Here is a 20175-nt window from a genome sequence, read left to right on the forward strand (position 1 = left end):
AATGAAAGAACTTAAAACTATTCGTTTAAAATTACACCGTAACTTTCAATCTCTGTAAGAATTTTAAAATGAATTTCTCTGCATTTCGAAACTAATTTGCAAGCGACAGTTTATAATGAAATATTTAATTAAGATGATTTAGTACAGTAATCTTCACTAGTTCCACTGGGAGGGGGGGTAACGGCCCTATTGCTAGCAATTTGTCTTGCCAGGTCGACCTCCATGAGGTTCCTTCCAGAAACCATTGTAATTAATTTTAATAATGCGTCATAATCAAACCAACTGACCAGCGTTTATCCTGACCTATAAATTCCTCATCGACGCCCTACAAACATATACCGATAATGCAGGCGGGGTCACCAGAGGGAGACTTTGTACAAAAGTCGATTGCTTGGGTACCTCTGTCCCATTCGTGTTTCAACCGTGAAGCAGTTGTGTTTGCATGGCTGTGTTTCGGTTTGAAGAGTGGGATATGGCGTGAATTTACTGGGTACAGAGGAATAACACCTGAGTCCTCAGGAATGGCAGCGCATGGGGGGTATCATGGGCGAAACAGTATACTCTGTTATGTCCATGGTACTGCTCATGTCTATAGGCGACGGTCACCACTTTCCATCAGGTGGGCCGTCAGCTTGTTTGCCATTCTAAGTTGTATAAAAAAAAAAAAAAAAAAAAAAAAAAAAAAAAAAAAAATTCCATTAGCATCCATTAGACGACACCAACTATACCCACGTATACTACCTACCTCTATTATTTTTATATTCCATACCTACATGTTTAGAAACAGATTTATTACGCCATCTGTTGTTAAATAGAGATACTGCTCTGCTTGAGCTTTAAGAGAAATATAATGTTTACCCTTTTGAAATGTGATTTTTAAACTTTATTATTTATTAATATTTAGCTTTTTCAGTGAAGGTTCATATGTACTATATAAACTCATAAAGTACATTTTTTTTTAATAGATGATAATAGAATGGTATCCCCACAGGCAGGTTTACCATACCTAATGGTATACACTGACGGGCACCAGCGAGGGATGACAGATGAGAATTAAAAGGCAGGTCAGTTATCCTATCGTAATGAATACACCTGGAATTCAACACGATGGTTTCCAGGGGGACCACGTGAAGATTGACCTAACAGAATGTATTGCTAGCAATGGGACTGGCAGTCCGCATTACTAACAATCCCTTCCTCCCATAAAATACATGTTTAAAGATTCAAATAAAGGCATCTCTATAAAAAGGTAATGTAGACAACTGTAGGTAATAAAGTTCAGACTTAGAAGTATTCGCAAGTGGAATGAAATTAACATTTTCGCAATGGCTGCGTATATGAGTCCCGTTATCCTTCAGAAAGGTAGGTATTCAGAGCACAGATTTCATCCTCGCACCCACTCATTCCCACGAACTCGTTGTATTAATTAAATTTACTAACTCACCAATTTGGGTATATAGTGGTCCCTCTTAATAAAATCGTAAAGTTGGGAACGTGACTTGTACTAATATCCATTGTAAGGAACTCTTTTACAATATGCTAATATGTAAAATATCAGAAAAAATACGATAATTACGTGAGATATGTGATTAATAAATCTTAATATCTGAATAGGAAATTATTTTATTAATTTGTTTATATCCACAATTTCGTTCCTGTGACCTATTGGGTATATCAATAAATAATTTCTAACACAAAACGAGTGAAGTAAAAACACGCGTTGGACTTATTTATTATTTACTTGAAACTTGAGATACAAGATGTTTTATATACAAAGCATAAGTACCTACATATTTCGCCATATCACAGGTAATACTATACTAGTAGCCATACATAGGCATGTAAATGTTTAGTTCATAAAACTACTTTTATTTACTTGACTTTATTATGTTGTTTCAATATATTCATAAACATTTTAACAATAACAACACATACAATATTCAATATACCAGTCAATTGATTATTATATCAAGATTATTATTTCATTTCTATTATGTATGATACATATATTATCTTAAATTGGTTACATTATATTGAGTATTGTTAATGAACCAATACTGTATTAATATTACAATATTATATTGGAATAATTAATATCAATTGAATAGGTACAATAATATTAATATCTCATATTATTATTATAAAAGATAATTATGTTTACAAGTTATAAAGGACATATTATATATATATTGAAATACATTTTTTTCTAGTCCAGTACTATAATATAATCGTAGAATATAATCGGAAAGGGATTGTTAGCAATGGAGTTTGAATGCCCCATTGCTAGCAATATGCCCTATTAGGTCGACCTCCACGTGGTTCCCCCTAGAAACCATCGTGAACAATTCTTGTTGAATTCGTCACGATGGGCTAACTGACCTACTTCATCCTCACCTATCATCCTTCACTGGTGCCCCGCCAGTGTATACCGGAAGCGCGGGTGGGGCTGCCATTCCATTATCATCCAATAAAAAAAATATATATAATCGTAGATTGTAACAAATTTATTCAAAACCATTTTAAATTTCTCTAAAATTCAATTTAATATTACAACGAAATCTGACATTAACTAAATTTCTAATGTCGAAATTATTATAAAGTTTGGTCATGATAGCTCATAAAACAGTAATGTTGCGAAACTATCAAATTAATATATTAGATTAAGAGACAAGTTTAGAGAAATGGCCCCTCGAGATCGACCCTATTGTTTCCAAATCTGAAACTCACTAAAGTTGTAACCCTAATTTAGAAGTAGAAAAATAAACAGACAAGTAAAAGAATACTTATAAAAAAAAAAAAAAAATTATAAGGATTCAATCAGGTATCCTAACGGAAATACTGTTGAAATTGCCTTGACAAGATTAGATTTTGTTCAATCGACTTCAAAAAGAAGGATGTACTCAATTCGATTGTATTTTTTTTTATTTGTTACTTTATGACTTCGTCACTTATAAACCAATTTGATTTTTTTTTATCAAAAACGGTTTAGTAGTCTAATTTTTAAATAAAAATAACTGCATTTTTGTAGAACAATATGTTATATTTTTTATATATTATCCGATATCATCACCAGTTCTGTTTTTGATAATTTGTATTTTTTATTATTATTATTATTAATTCTAAAAAGATTGCAGTCACTACTTATTTAAATTTAAAACAAAATGTTACTTTTACTTTACCTGAGAATTAAAAGAGTTGAAGTCAATTTAAAAAAGTTGTAATGGATACCTACTATCTGTCTTGAAAATGAATTATCCTGACTCTTTCAACTGAAGCTACGGGCTAACTTTTCAAGTGTTTAATATAGATTTTTTAAACTTTTTTAATAAGACTAGTTTTTATATGAAAATCTCCTTGTATACGAAATCTATTCAGACTTTATCTTGAATGCCAACAGTTTATATATAGGTTCTAAATCAAAATAACTGGTTTATGGTAATAATTATGCTTAATTAAGTTTTGTTTTCGGTGTTTCTTTCGTGGAGCAAAATATTTATACAATATTTGTCATGTAATTTGTACAATAAATTTATTAACTTTTTCTTCACCAGAGGGAGACTTTGTACAAAAGTCATTTGCTTGGGTTCCTCTGTCCCATTCGTGTTTCAACCGTAGAGCAGTTGTATTTGCATGGCTGTGTTTCGGTTTGAAGTGTGGGATATGGCGTGAATTTACAGGGTACAGAGGTATAACACCTGAGTCCTCAGGAATGGCAACGCATGAGGGGTATCATGGGCGAAACAGTACACTCTATTTAAGTCCATGGTACTGCTCATGTCTATAGGCGACGGTTACCACTTTCAATCAGGTGGGCCGTCAGCTTGTTTGCCATTCTAAGTTGTATAAAAAAAAACATAAATCTAGTCTGTAATTTACAAAATTGTTAACTTTTACTTAAGATGTATTTAATAGCATGATCACCCATTAACGTAGTTTATTTTTCATTGTTCTAGATGCTGGATCCCAGCGTGAATTTAACACTGAATGTTTCTGCAAAATGGATCATAGAAGCGTCTAAAGGCATCCAACAACCTAATGTTCTTCTTGAAAAATTCTCCCAGAACAGGAAAGTCGATGACCCGACTAGAGCACTCTTGCTTACGTTTTATGGTATCCTGGTAGTTATCGGTGCTGTGGGAAATGCTCTTGTTGTTATATCGGTAAGTATTATTTTTGGAATAATAAAATAGAAGAGTTTGTTTGTTTGAATCTCTGGAACTACCAACCAGATTAGAAAATTTCTTTATACATTTGACAGCACACTTCTTGGGTAAGATTGAGGAGGAAGCTGCTGGATATAGCTAGTATATTATTAACATGGTGTACTAGTTAATTAATTTTCAAACGTTTATATTTACATTGAAGTACCAAAAAATCTATTTAAAACTTTATGATTAAGTGTACGTTATCATATACTGAAATTTCGTCTGTTACTGAGGTCAGCTTTTTCGATTATTTGTATGTTATTTTCACCAAAAGTCAGCTATTAACAGATCTTTATGATTTAGTATCACAAAATTAAACAAATGGATATCATAATAAAATCTCTTAAGAAAATAATGTACCAAGCCGGATAGCCAGCATAGTAAGAATAGGATAACATCTCCCACCCCTCCAACACTAAAAAATTAAAGCTGTTTCTAAAATATAATTTGTAATTACATTATTTTGTGTATATCCTTGCAGGTAGTAAGGAAGCCAGTGATGAGAACAGCAAGGAACATGTTTATAGTCAACCTCGCTGTCTCTGATGCATTGGTTTGCTGTGTTGGTACCCCTCTCACGCTTATGGAACTTTTGACCAAACATTGGCCTTTGCCAGACTGGCCAAGCTTGTGTAAAGCTTGCGGAGCTATTCAAGCCATATCAATATTCGTCTCAACGATATCCATCACTGCCATTGCCTTGGATAGATATCAGGTAATTATTTTGATTTTAAGTTATCTATGCTTACATGGGTGTGTTTTGGTTTAAAGGATAGGATGCAGAGTATGCGGTCGCCATGTAGTTCTAGCAGAGAATGGGCCACCACTTTCTTTCCTATGGGTGTGGTAAGAGTGCGATGCTATGGTTTCGGTATAGAATGGGCTTCCTCTTTCTTTCCTGTGCAAGTTTTAAGAAGCGACTAACACAGAATTTATATGATCGAGAGATGAACATCAGCGTCCCTTTTAAAATCTAGCTGCGGTTTCTAACTCGCCTGCCAAACATGGTAATTACGCGCAAAATCCTCAATAAGGGGAGGCCTATGTTTTGTAGTGGACTATTCACGGCTAGTATACAGATACAGTATGTTACAAGGAATAACACCACAATCCTAAGAAATGACAAAACATGAGGGTTTTGATGGGTATCATAGTAAAATTCTATGGTTCAATTCATGTCTATAGGCAACTGTTACTTTATTCCATCAGGTAGACTGTGAACTTGTTTGTAATTTTCTATTGCATATAAAAACGCTAATATGTTACAAGTATATAACGCTTGCCATTCTCAGGTATCATATAAAATATTAATTGAAATTTAAGTTAATATTGTTTTTATGGAATTACAATTTATGATTCTGATGTTAATTAGTATTTAATTTTTAATTACCCAACGCTTTATAATGTTGAAATATATACAGCAACATAAATTCCTATATTCAAATTTGTTATTAGGATTTGTTTGCATAAAAGCATAGTACAATTTATACGAGAAAATGATACGTTAATTCAAAATAAAGGAGCCAAAATGCAGCTGAAACCAGCATACACAGATGTATATATACATAGTTAACCATAATTAATTTAGCCGAGTCCAAGCCTTTTAACAGTTCCTGACGACATATTTCAAGTCTATTCTTGGTCAAAGTAATCAATAAAGTTAAAAATATTACGTAGCCAAAACACAACGGATCAGAGGAACCTTCACAAGCACACGTCTATTGTACAAAGTCATCGACAATATCTGCTATCCGAATACAATCAAAAGAGTTAAATTAGGCGCTTGTAACTTTAATCGTCTATTAATATCTTTACAGTTTCAACTGTTATAATGTGAAGGAACAATTTATTTTCCAGACACCATTTTCCCGGATCTTGTTAACATCTCAGTCCAAATAAACACTATTTACACACACTATTAAAGTCTCAATATGTCTGTAATTAGATTTGTCCGTACATCTGCTCTCGCGTTATTTTATAAACAAATATGTTCGAAATGTACCTAATGGAATTTTAGAAACTAATAATTCAGTTAGCAAATTACGTTTTGCAGTATATAATCGTACATATGTTTACACAGTAGAGGGTTTATAGGATTTGCCACCATGATGCTTTTGGTATATGTTTATTCAATTTGATATTTTCTATAATAGAATAAAATGTTATGAGTATATTTTACTAATATAATTAAACTGTAACTAGACGATGAAAATATTTAAGAAAAAGTAATAGGAGAGATCTTTATAAAACTAATAGATTCCAAAACGATAATAATTATTTTTTCTGTCTGTCTATTTATATGTTTGTTCCGGCATCACGCAAAAACTACTGCACCAAATTAGATTTAGTTTTTACAGTTGTATTTCGGAATATTTGACTTAAAATCTGGTGTATGTTTTATTTTAAAGCATCATCTATAAGTGATTTATTTTATTGGTTTTCCTACATCTGAAATCTAGACAAAGTTGCGGACAAAAAATGTTTTTCAAATTAACCAATATAATTGGTAATGAATGGTTTTAGAAATCATAGTTGTACACCAAGATAGTAATTAGATACTGCCTCGGTGTACAACAAAAATCTTGAAAATTTTTACGTCAGATTCCGCTGCCCTTAATACAATGTAAACCATACATCCTATATATAAAGTAGAAACTATCGTAGATAAAAAATTATGTCACTCAATCTATTTAATACAATTTTAAAAAAGGTAATGAAAGATGCCGAACGGTTAACACTAGGCTTCGAGCAGCGATATAATAATTTGCCTGAAGATACCTCGTCTAGAGGTGAAACACGTGTCGCAAAACGTGCATGAACCAAATGGGAGTCAGAAATTAATGGCTATTATAAAAGGTTGTGGAAGTACTGTTAGTAATAATGGTAATAATTATAAACAAGTAACAAGTGTTACGGACTTCCACAAGATAATACCTAGATCAATAAAATATCTAATACAAGCCTGTTAAGCATCCTCCAAAAAAAATCCACTGTCTCTCAAGCTGATATAATGTACTTAAGACTAAACAGTTTTTGTATATCTCTTTAATTTAATTCTAGACATAATTTATTCTGATACAATTTCAGCAGATATCGTAATTAGATATATAGAAACAAATTTATTGATTTTTACTCACCTCAAATGCCTTTTGATAGATCGGTCAAAAATGTCATCAGTAATCAATGTTATTTCATCTTTAACAATGTTGGTCCCATTATATTTTATCAGGAGTATTTTTTTATTATAAATTTTGGTCACCTACAACCTACACCTAAATGTTAGTTGTATTTTAATCCAAGAAAACTCAGTCATCATCATCATTATCATTTTAATCATTATCTGTCGACTGCTGAATATAGGCATCCCCATAGATTGCCATAAGGAATAGGAGCGTTTTTACCATTAAAAAGATTTTCTCAGTTGTTCAGAATCATCTTTGACAAACGGATTGGCAGCTGCAGTTTGATTTTTGGTAATGTTTCTAAAGAGACGTTACTGCCCATCCCTCAACGCCTCTTTTGAGAAAAGAGGTCATTCTAATTCCATTCTGCGAAAACTCAACATTAGTAGTCATTGATATGATAATGATCTTTATTATTATGATTTGAATGATTGACATAATAATGAGTTCCTTGCTCATCTTCTCAGCTGAAATTGCGTTCCAATCCTGACAGTAGATTGACAAAAAAAAATACTATTCAGAAATGCTTATAATTAAGCGGACTTTAATAGAAAACACTTTTATTTCTATATACAACTCATATTTAATAATATTGAAGGTTGTATATCTTCTACTGATAGTAATCAGTCCCCAAATAATAACAGTCGCACGTATACTAACTGTAACGGATATACAAAAAATTAATCTAATCAACTAATCAGAGATATGGACTTCTGCAAAATAACAGTTCAATAAAAAAGTTTTACAAGTACATAGCGCAGAAGCTTTAGAAACGCTGCTCTTATAGAAATGAGAATATTATTTTCATGTACCCATTGATCTGAAAAGCCCCTACTAAAATTCCAAAAGCACTCCGCGTAACAGGAAATTACTCAAATTATCAAAACAATCAGCAGGCATGCTTTAAATATGTCACGTTCGAGCTAGATATTGCATTTTTGTATGTTTTATAGTCTATTGTTATCGTCTTTATTAAGTGGTGTTATCAATTGTGTAGTGCTCTGGTATTTATTCATTACACAGAACTGTCCAATGATAAACTGATAAATAATGGAATTCTCGGAAAATCAATATAATACTAGGTTTATAATAAGTAAATTTATAACATTTGTAACCTTAGAAATAAATAATTCATCAATTTTAGAAGTAGGAAAAATAATGAAAAAAGATGATTTCTAGATGGCATATTAAGATAAAACGTACATTAAATTTCAATTTAGACCACATCTAATTAGGTGCAATAGTTTTTGCGTGATATCGGCATAAACTTACAAAGAGTATGGATGGATAGACAGACTGACAAAAATTTTAAATATAATTTTATTCAATCAATCAATCATCTTTATTCATATACATCTGTTACAGATACTTATGATACGTCAATCTATAATTATAATAATTACTATAGAAAATAATATTGATTTAAGAAAAAATACAATAATTACATTTACAATACAATTCACAATAATACAAAATTCAAATCCATGCAGTTTTGTCATTTAAATAGTCATTTAATTTATAATATGCTTTTGTACAGAGAGTCCTTTTTATATATGTTTTAAATTTTCTTTCATTTAAATGTAAAACGTCATCTGGAAGTTTATTATAAAAACGTATACAGTTCCCCATGTAAGATATTGGCTTTTATTACTCTTATTAAGAACCCTTATATCATTTTTTCTTAAATATCTTCCATGTACAGATAATGTCCAGTTACAATTTGATTGTATTAATATATATTTAGTTAGAATTAATAATTGAAATTTTATCATGTCAATTGTTTTAATAGTGTTAATTTTATTTTGTTCACAGCTTATCGTCTATCCAACGCGACCAGGACTCCAAACCATGGGTGCATTAATTACAATGTTCTTCATTTGGTTAACAGCCTTTACACTTGCATCACCCCTCTTCATATTTAGAAGCCTAAAGACTCACAAACTAGGCTTCATAGGAATGGATTCCATAAGTTTTTGCATAGAAGACTGGCCGATAGACAACGGAAGAGCTATCTACTCTGTATTCAGTTTGATCTTTCAATACTTACTCCCCGTATTAGTGGTAGTAATTGCGCACGTGCAGATTCATCGGAGGTTGCGTGGGAGAAGACGGACGACTAGAAAAACTCCGGCAATCTTGATAGCAATAGCGGTCACATACGTTATTAGTTGGTTGCCGTTGAATGTGTTTAATTTAGTAGCAGATTTCAGCCCGGAACCCATTTTGGACGAGAAACCAATGACAATAACGTACGCAATATGCCATATGTTCGGTATGTCGAGTGCAGTGTCCAACCCTCTACTATATGGATGGTTGAATGATAACTTTAGAAAGGAATTCGAAGAGATCCTATGCTGCTGTCGTAAGAAGGGACAACTGAAGAATAATATGAGGATTAAGAGCAGAAAGATGGAGACAGAGTTGACGGCGCTGCAGTTAGAACACACAGTGACCGCAAACACGAAAACATCCCAATGCTCCCAGATTTTCTGACTAAAGACTTGCTTTAAATAGCAGGAAAGTAGCAGTGTTGAAATGCAAAACATATGAACTTACAGTGTCAATTGGAAATGACTAAAGTTTTGTTAATACGGTGTAAAAAGTTCCTTTGTTAATTTTTCATGTTAATAATGTAATATATGCGTAAGTTTGAATAATTTCTATAGATGTAAGATTATATTATAATATATAATTATGCATAATTGTAGGTCTTAATATTGTACTATACGTTTTTGAGCCCAGAACGTATGGTACCAATATTTTATAGAAAAAAAAACGACTTTGTTTTTTTATAAATAAATCGTTAACTAAATCGACTGCTTAGGTATTTCATTATTCCTCCCATTTTTTATATATATCTAGAGCCTGGATAAATTTAGCCCTAAATCCGAAAGAATGCTGAATGTCCCTGTAATTAAATTCCTATATATTTTGGAAAATGCCTCAAATGTTAATACAGATTAATGACACATTTTATTAAGTAAGCAATGAAAAAGGGTAAAATATCTAGGAAGGAATTTACATTTTTTCTAACTAAAATATATTATCTTTCAGCCTTAAATATCTACACTGATATTATAAGGTTTGATATTTTTAACCGACTTCAAAAATAAGGAGGTACTCATTTCAACATCAAGGGGGTATCATGGACGAAACAATATACTCTGTTATGTCCATGGTACTGCTCATGTCTATAGGCGACGGTTATCACTTTCCATCAGGTAAGCCGTCAGCTTGTTTGCCATTCTAAGTTGTATAAAAAAAAACTGTATTTGTTATGTTTGCTACATCATAACTCCGTCAATTATGAACCAATTTCAAAACTCTTTTTTTTTCTTAAAGGATATACTTGCAGATTAGTTTCATAGAAATTTTATTAAAATCGGTTTAGTAGTTAATTTTTAAAATAAATTCAAAATAACTTATATTACCACAAATAAGTAAATGTATTTTTCTGAAACACAATCTTAAAATTTACATGTTTGTTTGAATGTGTGTGTGTTTATTTGTTTGTAATATATAAACTCAAAAACTACTTAATTAATTTTAAAATTTTTTTCACCTGTAATAAACTATATTATCAGCGATTAACATAGACTACATATTATTTTTCTTAATTACACGTACGAGGCCAGGGTAGGTCTTTAGTCATATTATAATTATGTCTGTATATTATCATCAACATTTCAGCCGTTAATTGTTCACTGCTGAACATATGCCTTCCCTATAAGGAGAGTTTTGCCAGTAGTTGCCACGCCTGGTAGGTGGGTAAGGAACTACAGTAAGACTTAGAGATGTTTTAAGAGGAACGCTGCTGCGTTAAGTTGAACTAGTCACCTCATCTTTATGGCACATCTTCAGTCACATCATCATAATGGATGGTATAATAATGGAATGGTAACCCCGCCTGCGCTATCGGTATACACTGGCGGGTCAGCAGTGAGTGGAAGATGTAAGTTAATCCATTGTGACGAAATCAACAAGAATTAATGGCTATGGTTTCCAGGGGGAACCGAGTGGAGGTCGACCTGATAGAGTATATTGTTAGCAATTGGGATTAACGTTTCCATTACTAAGAAGCCCTCTCCTCCACTCAAAGGAAAGGATGGAGTAGCCTATTCTAAGCCGAGATTACACGAATGACTATATGAGAAATTCTATATTCCCCAATCTCCATTGTGCTTACAATTTTTCAGTAGTTGCTATGCTTGGCAGTCGGATTGGCAACCGTATTACGACTAGTGATGTTTTAAAAGGGACACTGCTCAACTATTAAGTTTTTTTAGCCGCCTCCTATGACACCACACGGCTTAAGGATTTATTTATTAACACAAATACTGATATTGTATTTAAAGAAAAAAAATATAAAACAAAAGTAAAATAGGCGGTCTTATCTTTGATACAATCTATCCTACACAAACTTTGAAGAGAGTAATGAAAGAAAAAATAAATTTTCGATTACATTTCCTAAAATTCTTCAAAACTGTATCTGTACTCGTATATGGCGGCATTTTTGCTCATATTTTCTAAAATACTTAACTGTTGAATGCGGTGATACGGTTATTGTAATTTAATTAAATATTTACAAGAACAAATTAACTACGCAAGTATTATACTGTTTTCGACCCTTTAAGGTAAGTTAATATGTTTTAAATCGAACAGGGTAGGGCTCGAACCCTTTTGAAGTTGCATTATTAACAATGTTACCATCCCCTTCGTCGTTTATCCATCGGATACCATTCTCTTTTACAAATATACACATATCCGACTAAACTAGCTCTATATAATAAAATCAAAGTATTTGTTAGTTTAAATGCACTAATTTATAAAACTTTTGTATCTGATAGGCTCCACTATTCTTGAAAAATATTATAGGTTATTCGATATCACGAAACATTCATGGGCAGAACCGAGAGATACAACTAGTTATGTAGTCGTATATGTACATAATACATGAATTACGATCATTTGAATTAAAATTTCAAATTATTCTTTTTTTAAGTTTTACTTGAAGTCAAAAGGACAATACAGAGGCGTTTCACCTTGGTCATGTCACAGATAATATAAAGATAATATGGTAATATTAGGAATAGCAACTCATGAGGGGCTTGGACATAATAGTGCATTGTGTTGTCCATGGTACTATTTTTCTAATCCAACGTTTCTTAACCGAGGGGTCGCGTTTGTTATTAAAGGGGGTCGCAGTCTGTTAAAAAATAATAAGACCTCGAAAGATTCGGTTAACGTAGCTTTGCGCGACTACACTAATTTGAATACTAATTATTCGACGTCGATTTATTCGAATTAATTCGAATGACTTTCAAATCATTTGAGACCGATTTGATCCGATTACTAATTTCATTTACTATATGCATTCATTCTTTTATTAGTAGTTGTTGATATACGTGTCGAACTTAAGGAAGACTTTGTACAAAAATCGTTTGCTTGGGTACCTTTGTCCCATTCGTGTTTCAACCGTGAAGCAGTTGTGTTTGCATGGCTGTGTTTCAGTTTGAAGGGTGGGATATGGCGTGAATTTACAGGGTACAGAGGAATAATACCTGAGTCCTCAGGAATGGCAACGTCTATAGGCGACGGTTACCACTTTCCATCAGGTGGGCCGTCAGCTTGTTTGCCATTCTAAGTTGTATAAAAAAAAACCCGTTAAAGAAAGAAATAAATAGGGTACTATTAAAAGCAATATAAACAACAATTCTTGAAGTAAAGTGACGTCCATAAATTGTAGCATTGTCAATTTAAATCATAAATACCAAAGTTTGATAATAATATTATGAGAAACCCATAAATAGATTGAGACAAGTCAAAAAATAACCAAGTCGAATAAAGAGTATAGTTTGGATAATTGTAAAGTTATTGTGATGTGATTTTTTTTATACCAAAGTGACAAACATATTACTCGTCTGATAGTAAACAGCCATTATAGCCCATGGACGCCTACAACGCCAGAAATATCAAGTACACGTTGCTAACCTTGAAGAAACCTTAATAAATGTGTTTCGAAAAACCCCATGCTGTAGTCTCTAGAAAAAGCCTCGGCAGGAGCTCATTTCACAGCCGGAACTTATGCATAACACAATTTTAATAGCCTACTCTCTAAAGTATGTTTGTTAGTACATAACTTATAATATGTAGTTGTTTATTTTTATTTTTAAAATACATTTTCAGGTTAGGTATCAGAGAAATTTAAAAATATAACAAATTCTAATTTTAAATTCTTTCCCATTAAACTTTTGGGAAGGGATTAATTTTGTTTAACATTTGGAAATCTGGCATTTTCGAAGTGTATTTTTACGATTGTTCGCATCTTAAATTCTTTCTCGATGACGATTCGAAGGGTTAATGGCGCAATTTTAATTTAACAGTTCGTAAACTTTGAAATGAGTTCTTTTATTGTCATTTAAAAATATACGATAATATTAATTGTATTCAAATAAAAATTCGTTAATAAATACACTTATTTACGAGTATGTAATTGAATTAATAATTGATATAAAATATGAATAAATTCTATAGAAAATTTAATTCAAATGTGCATATAATAAAGTACAATATTATTATTCTTGGTAAGTTGTAAATTTATCAATACTTCGTCTGATGCATAAAAATAAAATAAAATACCCTTTAATTTCTCATAGCACAATTAAATACAATTTCTCATTAAATATTTTGCATTCAATTTATACTATAATTGTATTAGGGCAAAGAGTATTGTTTATTTACGTTTATAGTTATTTATTTTTAGTCTCATGTAATACTTTGTTTATCTCTATTTATGCAAGTTATACTAGTCCCTTTAATAACAATTCCTTCCACCACTTGATATAACTAAATTTGGAGGCGATATCTCAGTACCGAGAAAAAGGGATTGTTAACATATATTAGGATGTAACAGCCCTATTGCTAGCAATATATCCTATCAAGTTGACCTCTATTTACTAAATATTTATAAAATCTATTTATAAATTCTCACTGTTACGGGGGAGGGGGGAGGGATTGTTAGTAATACGGACTACCAGTGCCCATTGATAGCAATATACCCTGTCAGATCGAGCTCTACATGTTCCCCCCCTGGAAGCCATCGTGCTGAAATCTAGGTGTATCCATCACATCGAGCTAACTGACCTGCCTTTTCATTCTCACCTATCATCCCTCACTGGTGCCCTGCTAACGTATACCGTTGGCGCAGGCAGGGTTGCCGTTCCATTATCATTCATTAAAAAACTCACTGATACCTCGCCAGCGTAAACTGATAGCGCAGGAGGTGTTACCATTTTTATCGCTAAGTTTTAAGAGTTTATTGTTAGTACCATTGCTAGCAAATATGCTTTGTCCATTACCAATATTTTTGCCAATATACCATATATAGTAATATTAAGTAATTAAGTATAAAGTGGGGTTACCATTTCATAAAAAAGAAAATTCCATCACGTCCAATAATATCAAAATTAATTGTACTTAAATTAGTAATTGTTTCTCTTTTAATCCAGTAACTGCATCTTGTATCTACAATAAAATATTAGTATCAGCACAACTGAAGCAGGAATTCAGAAATTGCTTAAGTATTCCAATGGCCGGGTATGTTTTGAATACATGATCATCATCATTATGAAATGAAGTAAATATAATGTTGTATTTTATTTTATTTCTACTTTATTGTTGTTATTATGATGTCAGCCATTAACTGTACACTGATGAACATAGGCCTCCGCCGTAAGGAGAGTTTTGCCAGTAGTTGCCACGCTTGAGTCTTATTAAGGGTAATAGAATTAAAAAAAATATCTGTATTTCTGTCTGTATGTTTGTTCCAGCATCACGTAAAAATTACCACATCAAATTGGATACGGTTTTCACATTTATATTCCTGAAGGTCTAATTTAAAAACTGGTGTATGTTTTACTTAAAGTAAAGTGTGATCCAGAAGTGATTTTACTATTTTTCCTACATCAGAAATCTACGCATACAAAGTAGCGGGTACGAAGCTGAGGGCCTACCACGAAATGTTTTCCGAAATTTCGGAGCTAAACGAAAAACAAATTTGATATTAAAATTACATAATACATGCTGTTTAGAAATATTAAAAATGTTAAAATATTGTTCCTTTGGACTTTTATGATAGAATGTATGACGAATGTAATATTAAACTCAATTTATTAGTCCGATTTTGGTATAAACAAAAACATGAAATTGAGTCCGAAATTTCGGAATTTCATTTCATGGTAGACCCGCTGGTGTTGTATATTTAAATAAATAAATTCAAATCGTCTGAATACACTGAGAATACTGTTTACATACATACATATCTGTCACGTCTGTCTCTTAGGGCAGGCAGAAATAAGGAAACGTCAAATACATCGATTTATTTACAACTTTTGCATACATTAAAATATGTGTACAGAGCAGACTTAACGCCTGATGACATTCTCTGTTAGTCAACCGTTACGCTAAACATAGAGAGGATAACACCTTTAATACATTTTAAGATAAATGAACAAACATATAGAATAATATACTTACAAAAGTTATACATACATAAATCACATACAATACATATATAAATAACAATACATAATAGATATTCATGACTAATGATATAATAGTTCAGCTTGAAGCTCTTCATTGTTTTTTAACGGGTGATAAAGGAATGGTAACCCCACCATGGTATACACCGGCGGGACACTAGTGAAAGATGATAGTTGAGGCTGATGCAGATCAGTTAGCCCATCGTGACGAATTCAACAAGAATTGTTCACGATGGTTTCCACGAGGAACCACGTGGAAGTCGACCTAATAGAGCATATTGCTAACAATCCCTTTTCTAAAATATAAATATTTCGGTTCAAACAGACCTCTTTCGCTTCCTCCATATTCATCAATCTTTTCGTACATGCTCGCCAGTTACGGATATTTTTACTATTTATTAAAATAAATAAAGAGTTATAGCCGATATAGGTCTAAATACTTCATTTCGTTTTTTTTTCAAAATTGGACAAAACATCTTAATTTAAGATTGCCTATATCTGGCCCATTCAAGTATAAGCGAAACTCCCTCGTTTAAATTCTATTCACTCAACTTTTATATTCGAAAGAAAACTTAATAATAAAGTAATTTACATTTCAAGCGAAAATCCACTCTGTGCTATCAGCGATAAGAATGAAAAGAAAGTGTTCCGGAATTTATGCGAGATGGAGTACGACAACTGTAAACAAAGTGATCGTAAGTACTCACTACTAATATTTTCGCGTTTTAGAAACATTACAACTATATTTAAATTTATTTTTAAAATAATATAAAAAAAAATATATAAAGAAAACCCTTACCTTTCCCTGTATGATTAGTAATTGTATGTATGATTGTATTTACGTATTATACTATTTTTTTTTGTGGGATGATAATGAAATAGTACCCCGCCTACGCTATCGGTATACACCGGCATGGCACCAGTGAGGGATAATAGGTGAGAATGAAAGCAGGTCAAATAGCCCATCGTGATAAATTCCTCCAGAATAAACCACGATGGTTTTCAGGTAGAACCGTGTGGAGGTCGCCCTGATAGGATATATTGCTAGTAATGGAGCTGGTAAAACCGGATTACTAACAATTTATTCCCCCCATGTATGACAATATTGTATGAGAGAAGTGTGGTCCCGTCATTGAATAAGCCAAGGGGTGGCCTTTCCCGTGGATGTCGTAAGAGGTGACTAAGGGAGGGCGAGGGATGGGTAGCAGCGTTCATCTTAAAATATCTACTAGCAAACCTCCCCCCCCCCCGCCCCTAGGAGAGGCTTATGTTTAGCAATGGACAGTTAAAGACTGATATGATGTTGATAGTATTGGGAAGGTATTTTTAAATATTTTTTTTATACCACGGAGTCTGATCGTAAACTGTCATTGTAGCCTATGGAATGCCTGCAACACGAAGAGTGTCACGTGCACCTTAATAAGTAGAATGAATGAAAATCTCCTAATTTGACACATATATTTAATTTCAGTGGTGGAGTATTACTTTAAAATATATTTTTATATTTGATTTTATTACGGACATTTCGACGTTAACAATTTTTTTTATTGGGAAAATAGAATTTAGAAATTTGTACGTATTTATCGAATTTTGATGCTAACTGTACTATAGAATAAAAATGGCGGCGACCAATTCGAGCCGCCATTATTGTTGGTTGACAAATGCATTTCTGAACACAACAAATATTGCTTTATATAATAAGAATAACATAAACTTCTTTACCTCTAAACAGATTATTGGCGTTACCTGAGTGATACATTATGCCACTTATAATGTACTAGGAATACATAAATTGAGAAGAAATAAGATACCAGAAGGAAGAAATGCTGTATATCTTGGCTTATCTCAATAACATATCTATATGATACGTGTATCTACTTTGAGCAATAAAATTATTTATTTATTGTACGTTACCTTCAGTTTCACTCATATAAATACTATCTGAAATGACTGATATTTAATATACAGGTAGATAAAATTCTAACACAGCACATAGGATACTTTATGTACTAATTCACGTGGGTTTAGATGCGGAATAAAACTATTGTTGTTATTATTTTAGCCATTAACTATCCACTGCTGGACATAAGCCTTCCCTATAAGGGGAATTTTTCCAGTAGTTGCTACGCTTGGTAGACGGGTAAGTAACCGCAGATAGACTTTTAGACATGTTTTAAGAAGGATGTTGCTGCCCATCCCTCTGATAATGAAATAAATAAAACTAATTAGTATATAAATAAAACTTAGCAATAGTTCTCTCTACAAAAAATCACATATTCTTTATGAATAAATGAATGAATAAAATTTATTTCTAAAATGTATATATAATACAATAAAGTCATATGGTAATATTACAAAGGTTGACTTCACACATTTTGTCATTACAAAGTTATGATAAAATATACTCAATAAAATCCTAAAATTCAAGACCCTGAGATCTCACATAACTTCAAACTGAAGCATTGCGGACTTGTAAGTTTTATAGTTTGTTGTGAAAACAAAACAAAAACAAAGCAATAGATATTTATGGCCGATATTTTATGAAGCACTACTTATTCACGCGGCTTTGCGCGCTTCATTATTATTATAGCACAACTAAAAAGAACTTTTATTTATCAAGTATTTTTATTTTATAAAATCCATTAAACGAATAATGTAAATTCAGAAATTTAGATTTAAGGTTCCATTTATTTCAAAGAAAAAAAAATTGTAAGAAGATGTACGTATTATTCAATTTTTTTTTTCTCGTCTTTGAAATTAACGGACTTTTAAAAAGCCTACCTTAAACGAATCATGACAATGTTTGTTCGACAATATAATCTGCCGAATTTAACAAACTTCTCGCGGACCAATACATCCATATCGGCGTATTATATTGAGCATCTCTCGTGTTTTTTTTTTGATGGGTGAAAATGTAATGGTAACTCCGCCTGCGCTAAGGAGATACGCTGGCGAAGCACTAGTGAAGAGTGATAGATGAGAATTAAAACAGGCCAGTTAGCCCATCATGATGAATTCATCAGGAATCAACCATGATAGTTTCCAGGGGGAACCGCGAGGTGGTCGACCTGGTTGGGTATATTGCTAGCAATGGGATTGTCAGTCTCCATCACTAACAATCCCTTTCCCCCCATCATCTCTCGTGTTTAGCATGTACTCAACTAGGATAATCTGGAGGAAAAGGATTGTTAGTAATGAAAAGGAATTGGATTGTTCGTCGTTCCTGAAGTTAAGGGGTTGTCCATCCTCACCAATCATCCCTCACTGGTGCCCCGCCAGTGTCTACCGATAGCGCCGGCGGGGCTATCATTCCCCCTAGAATAATAATTACTAAAATAAAATTAATGTAAAGTAAACCAGGGCCTTCTTGATAAACGGCAAGCGAATTCGTCGACGGAATTGACATCGCTAGCAAGTCCGTGAGAACGAATAAGATAGCAACGCCGTTGACTCACTCCAACTCACGGACTCGCTAGCGATGTCGTTTCCATCGACGAATTCGTTTGCCACTTGTCTACAGGCCCTGGATTGCCATCTGGTGCCACCCACTTCTGCCGCGTAAATGTCGTAAGAGGTGACTAGGGGAACTTAATGGCCAAGAACTTCTTAAAGCATCACCAAAGGCTAACTGCGATTGTCAAGTCTGTTGCCAAGCGTGGCAACTAATGACAAAACTCCCGTTATGATGGAGGCCTATGTCCAGCAGTGGACAGTTAACAGTTGATATGATGGTAATAATGAATTATCTATCATATAATGAATTATCTATTATATAACAAGTATCTTCATAAATATTTCATATTATAATATGATGTACAAATGGCGAGCTTAATGCCATATGGCATTCTCTACCAGCTAACCATTAGGTAAAAACAGAAAGCGTATGAAGGGCAGATATAATATATATATATATATATATATATATATATATATATATATATATATATATATATATATATACATATACGTATATATTAGTATACATAGTTATGTATCTTAGATTATATAGATACAGCATTGAGCCGGGTCAAGTTTTTGTCAGCTAATTTTCAAATTAGCCGACTTGTTTTTTATCGGTGTTCTATATATATACTTACGCACACAATTTATCTTGACGTATCTATATTTAATTATTGAATAAATAAAATGTTTTTTACGGATTATAAATATGCAAAAATTATAAAACAAAATAAATATAGAAGTTATAAAGGAGTCACCTATAACTGTTAATCACGCAAATTGTATGGG

The 20175-nt window shown here is 32.5% G+C and overlaps 2 protein-coding genes and 1 long non-coding RNA gene across 7 annotated transcripts in view; 2 read left to right on the forward strand and 1 right to left on the reverse strand.

Annotated features, from left to right (window-relative positions):
- The window catches only part of LOC113514358 (neuropeptide F receptor), a 91857-nt gene extending 81654 nt beyond the window's left edge, over positions 1 to 10203 (forward strand). For all 3 annotated transcript variants that reach the window (XM_026898426.3, XM_026898430.3, XM_052896846.1), the window contains exons 2-4: positions 3954 to 4160; positions 4687 to 4920; positions 9200 to 10203. In XM_026898426.3, the coding sequence (XP_026754227.1) occupies positions 3954 to 4160; positions 4687 to 4920; positions 9200 to 9880 (1122 nt within the window). In that variant the 3' untranslated portion in view covers positions 9881 to 10203. The remainder of the gene's footprint in view (positions 1 to 3953; positions 4161 to 4686; positions 4921 to 9199) is intronic.
- Positions 1 to 20175, reverse strand: part of LOC113514504 (uncharacterized) — a 408650-nt gene that overhangs the window by 334862 nt on the left and 53613 nt on the right. The gene's annotated exons all lie outside the window — the stretch shown is intronic.
- LOC128201113 (uncharacterized) lies at positions 14901 to 17776 on the forward strand. The gene is made up of 3 exons (XR_008253074.1): positions 14901 to 14983; positions 16528 to 16622; positions 17660 to 17776. It is a non-coding gene; the product is annotated as an uncharacterized LOC128201113 (long non-coding RNA).

Source organism: Galleria mellonella, unplaced genomic scaffold (assembly GCF_026898425.1).
Source record: "Galleria mellonella isolate WM207_F2 unplaced genomic scaffold, CSIRO_AGI_GalMel_v1 utg35, whole genome shotgun sequence".
NCBI classification, from domain to species: Eukaryota; Metazoa; Arthropoda; class Insecta; order Lepidoptera; family Pyralidae; genus Galleria; species Galleria mellonella.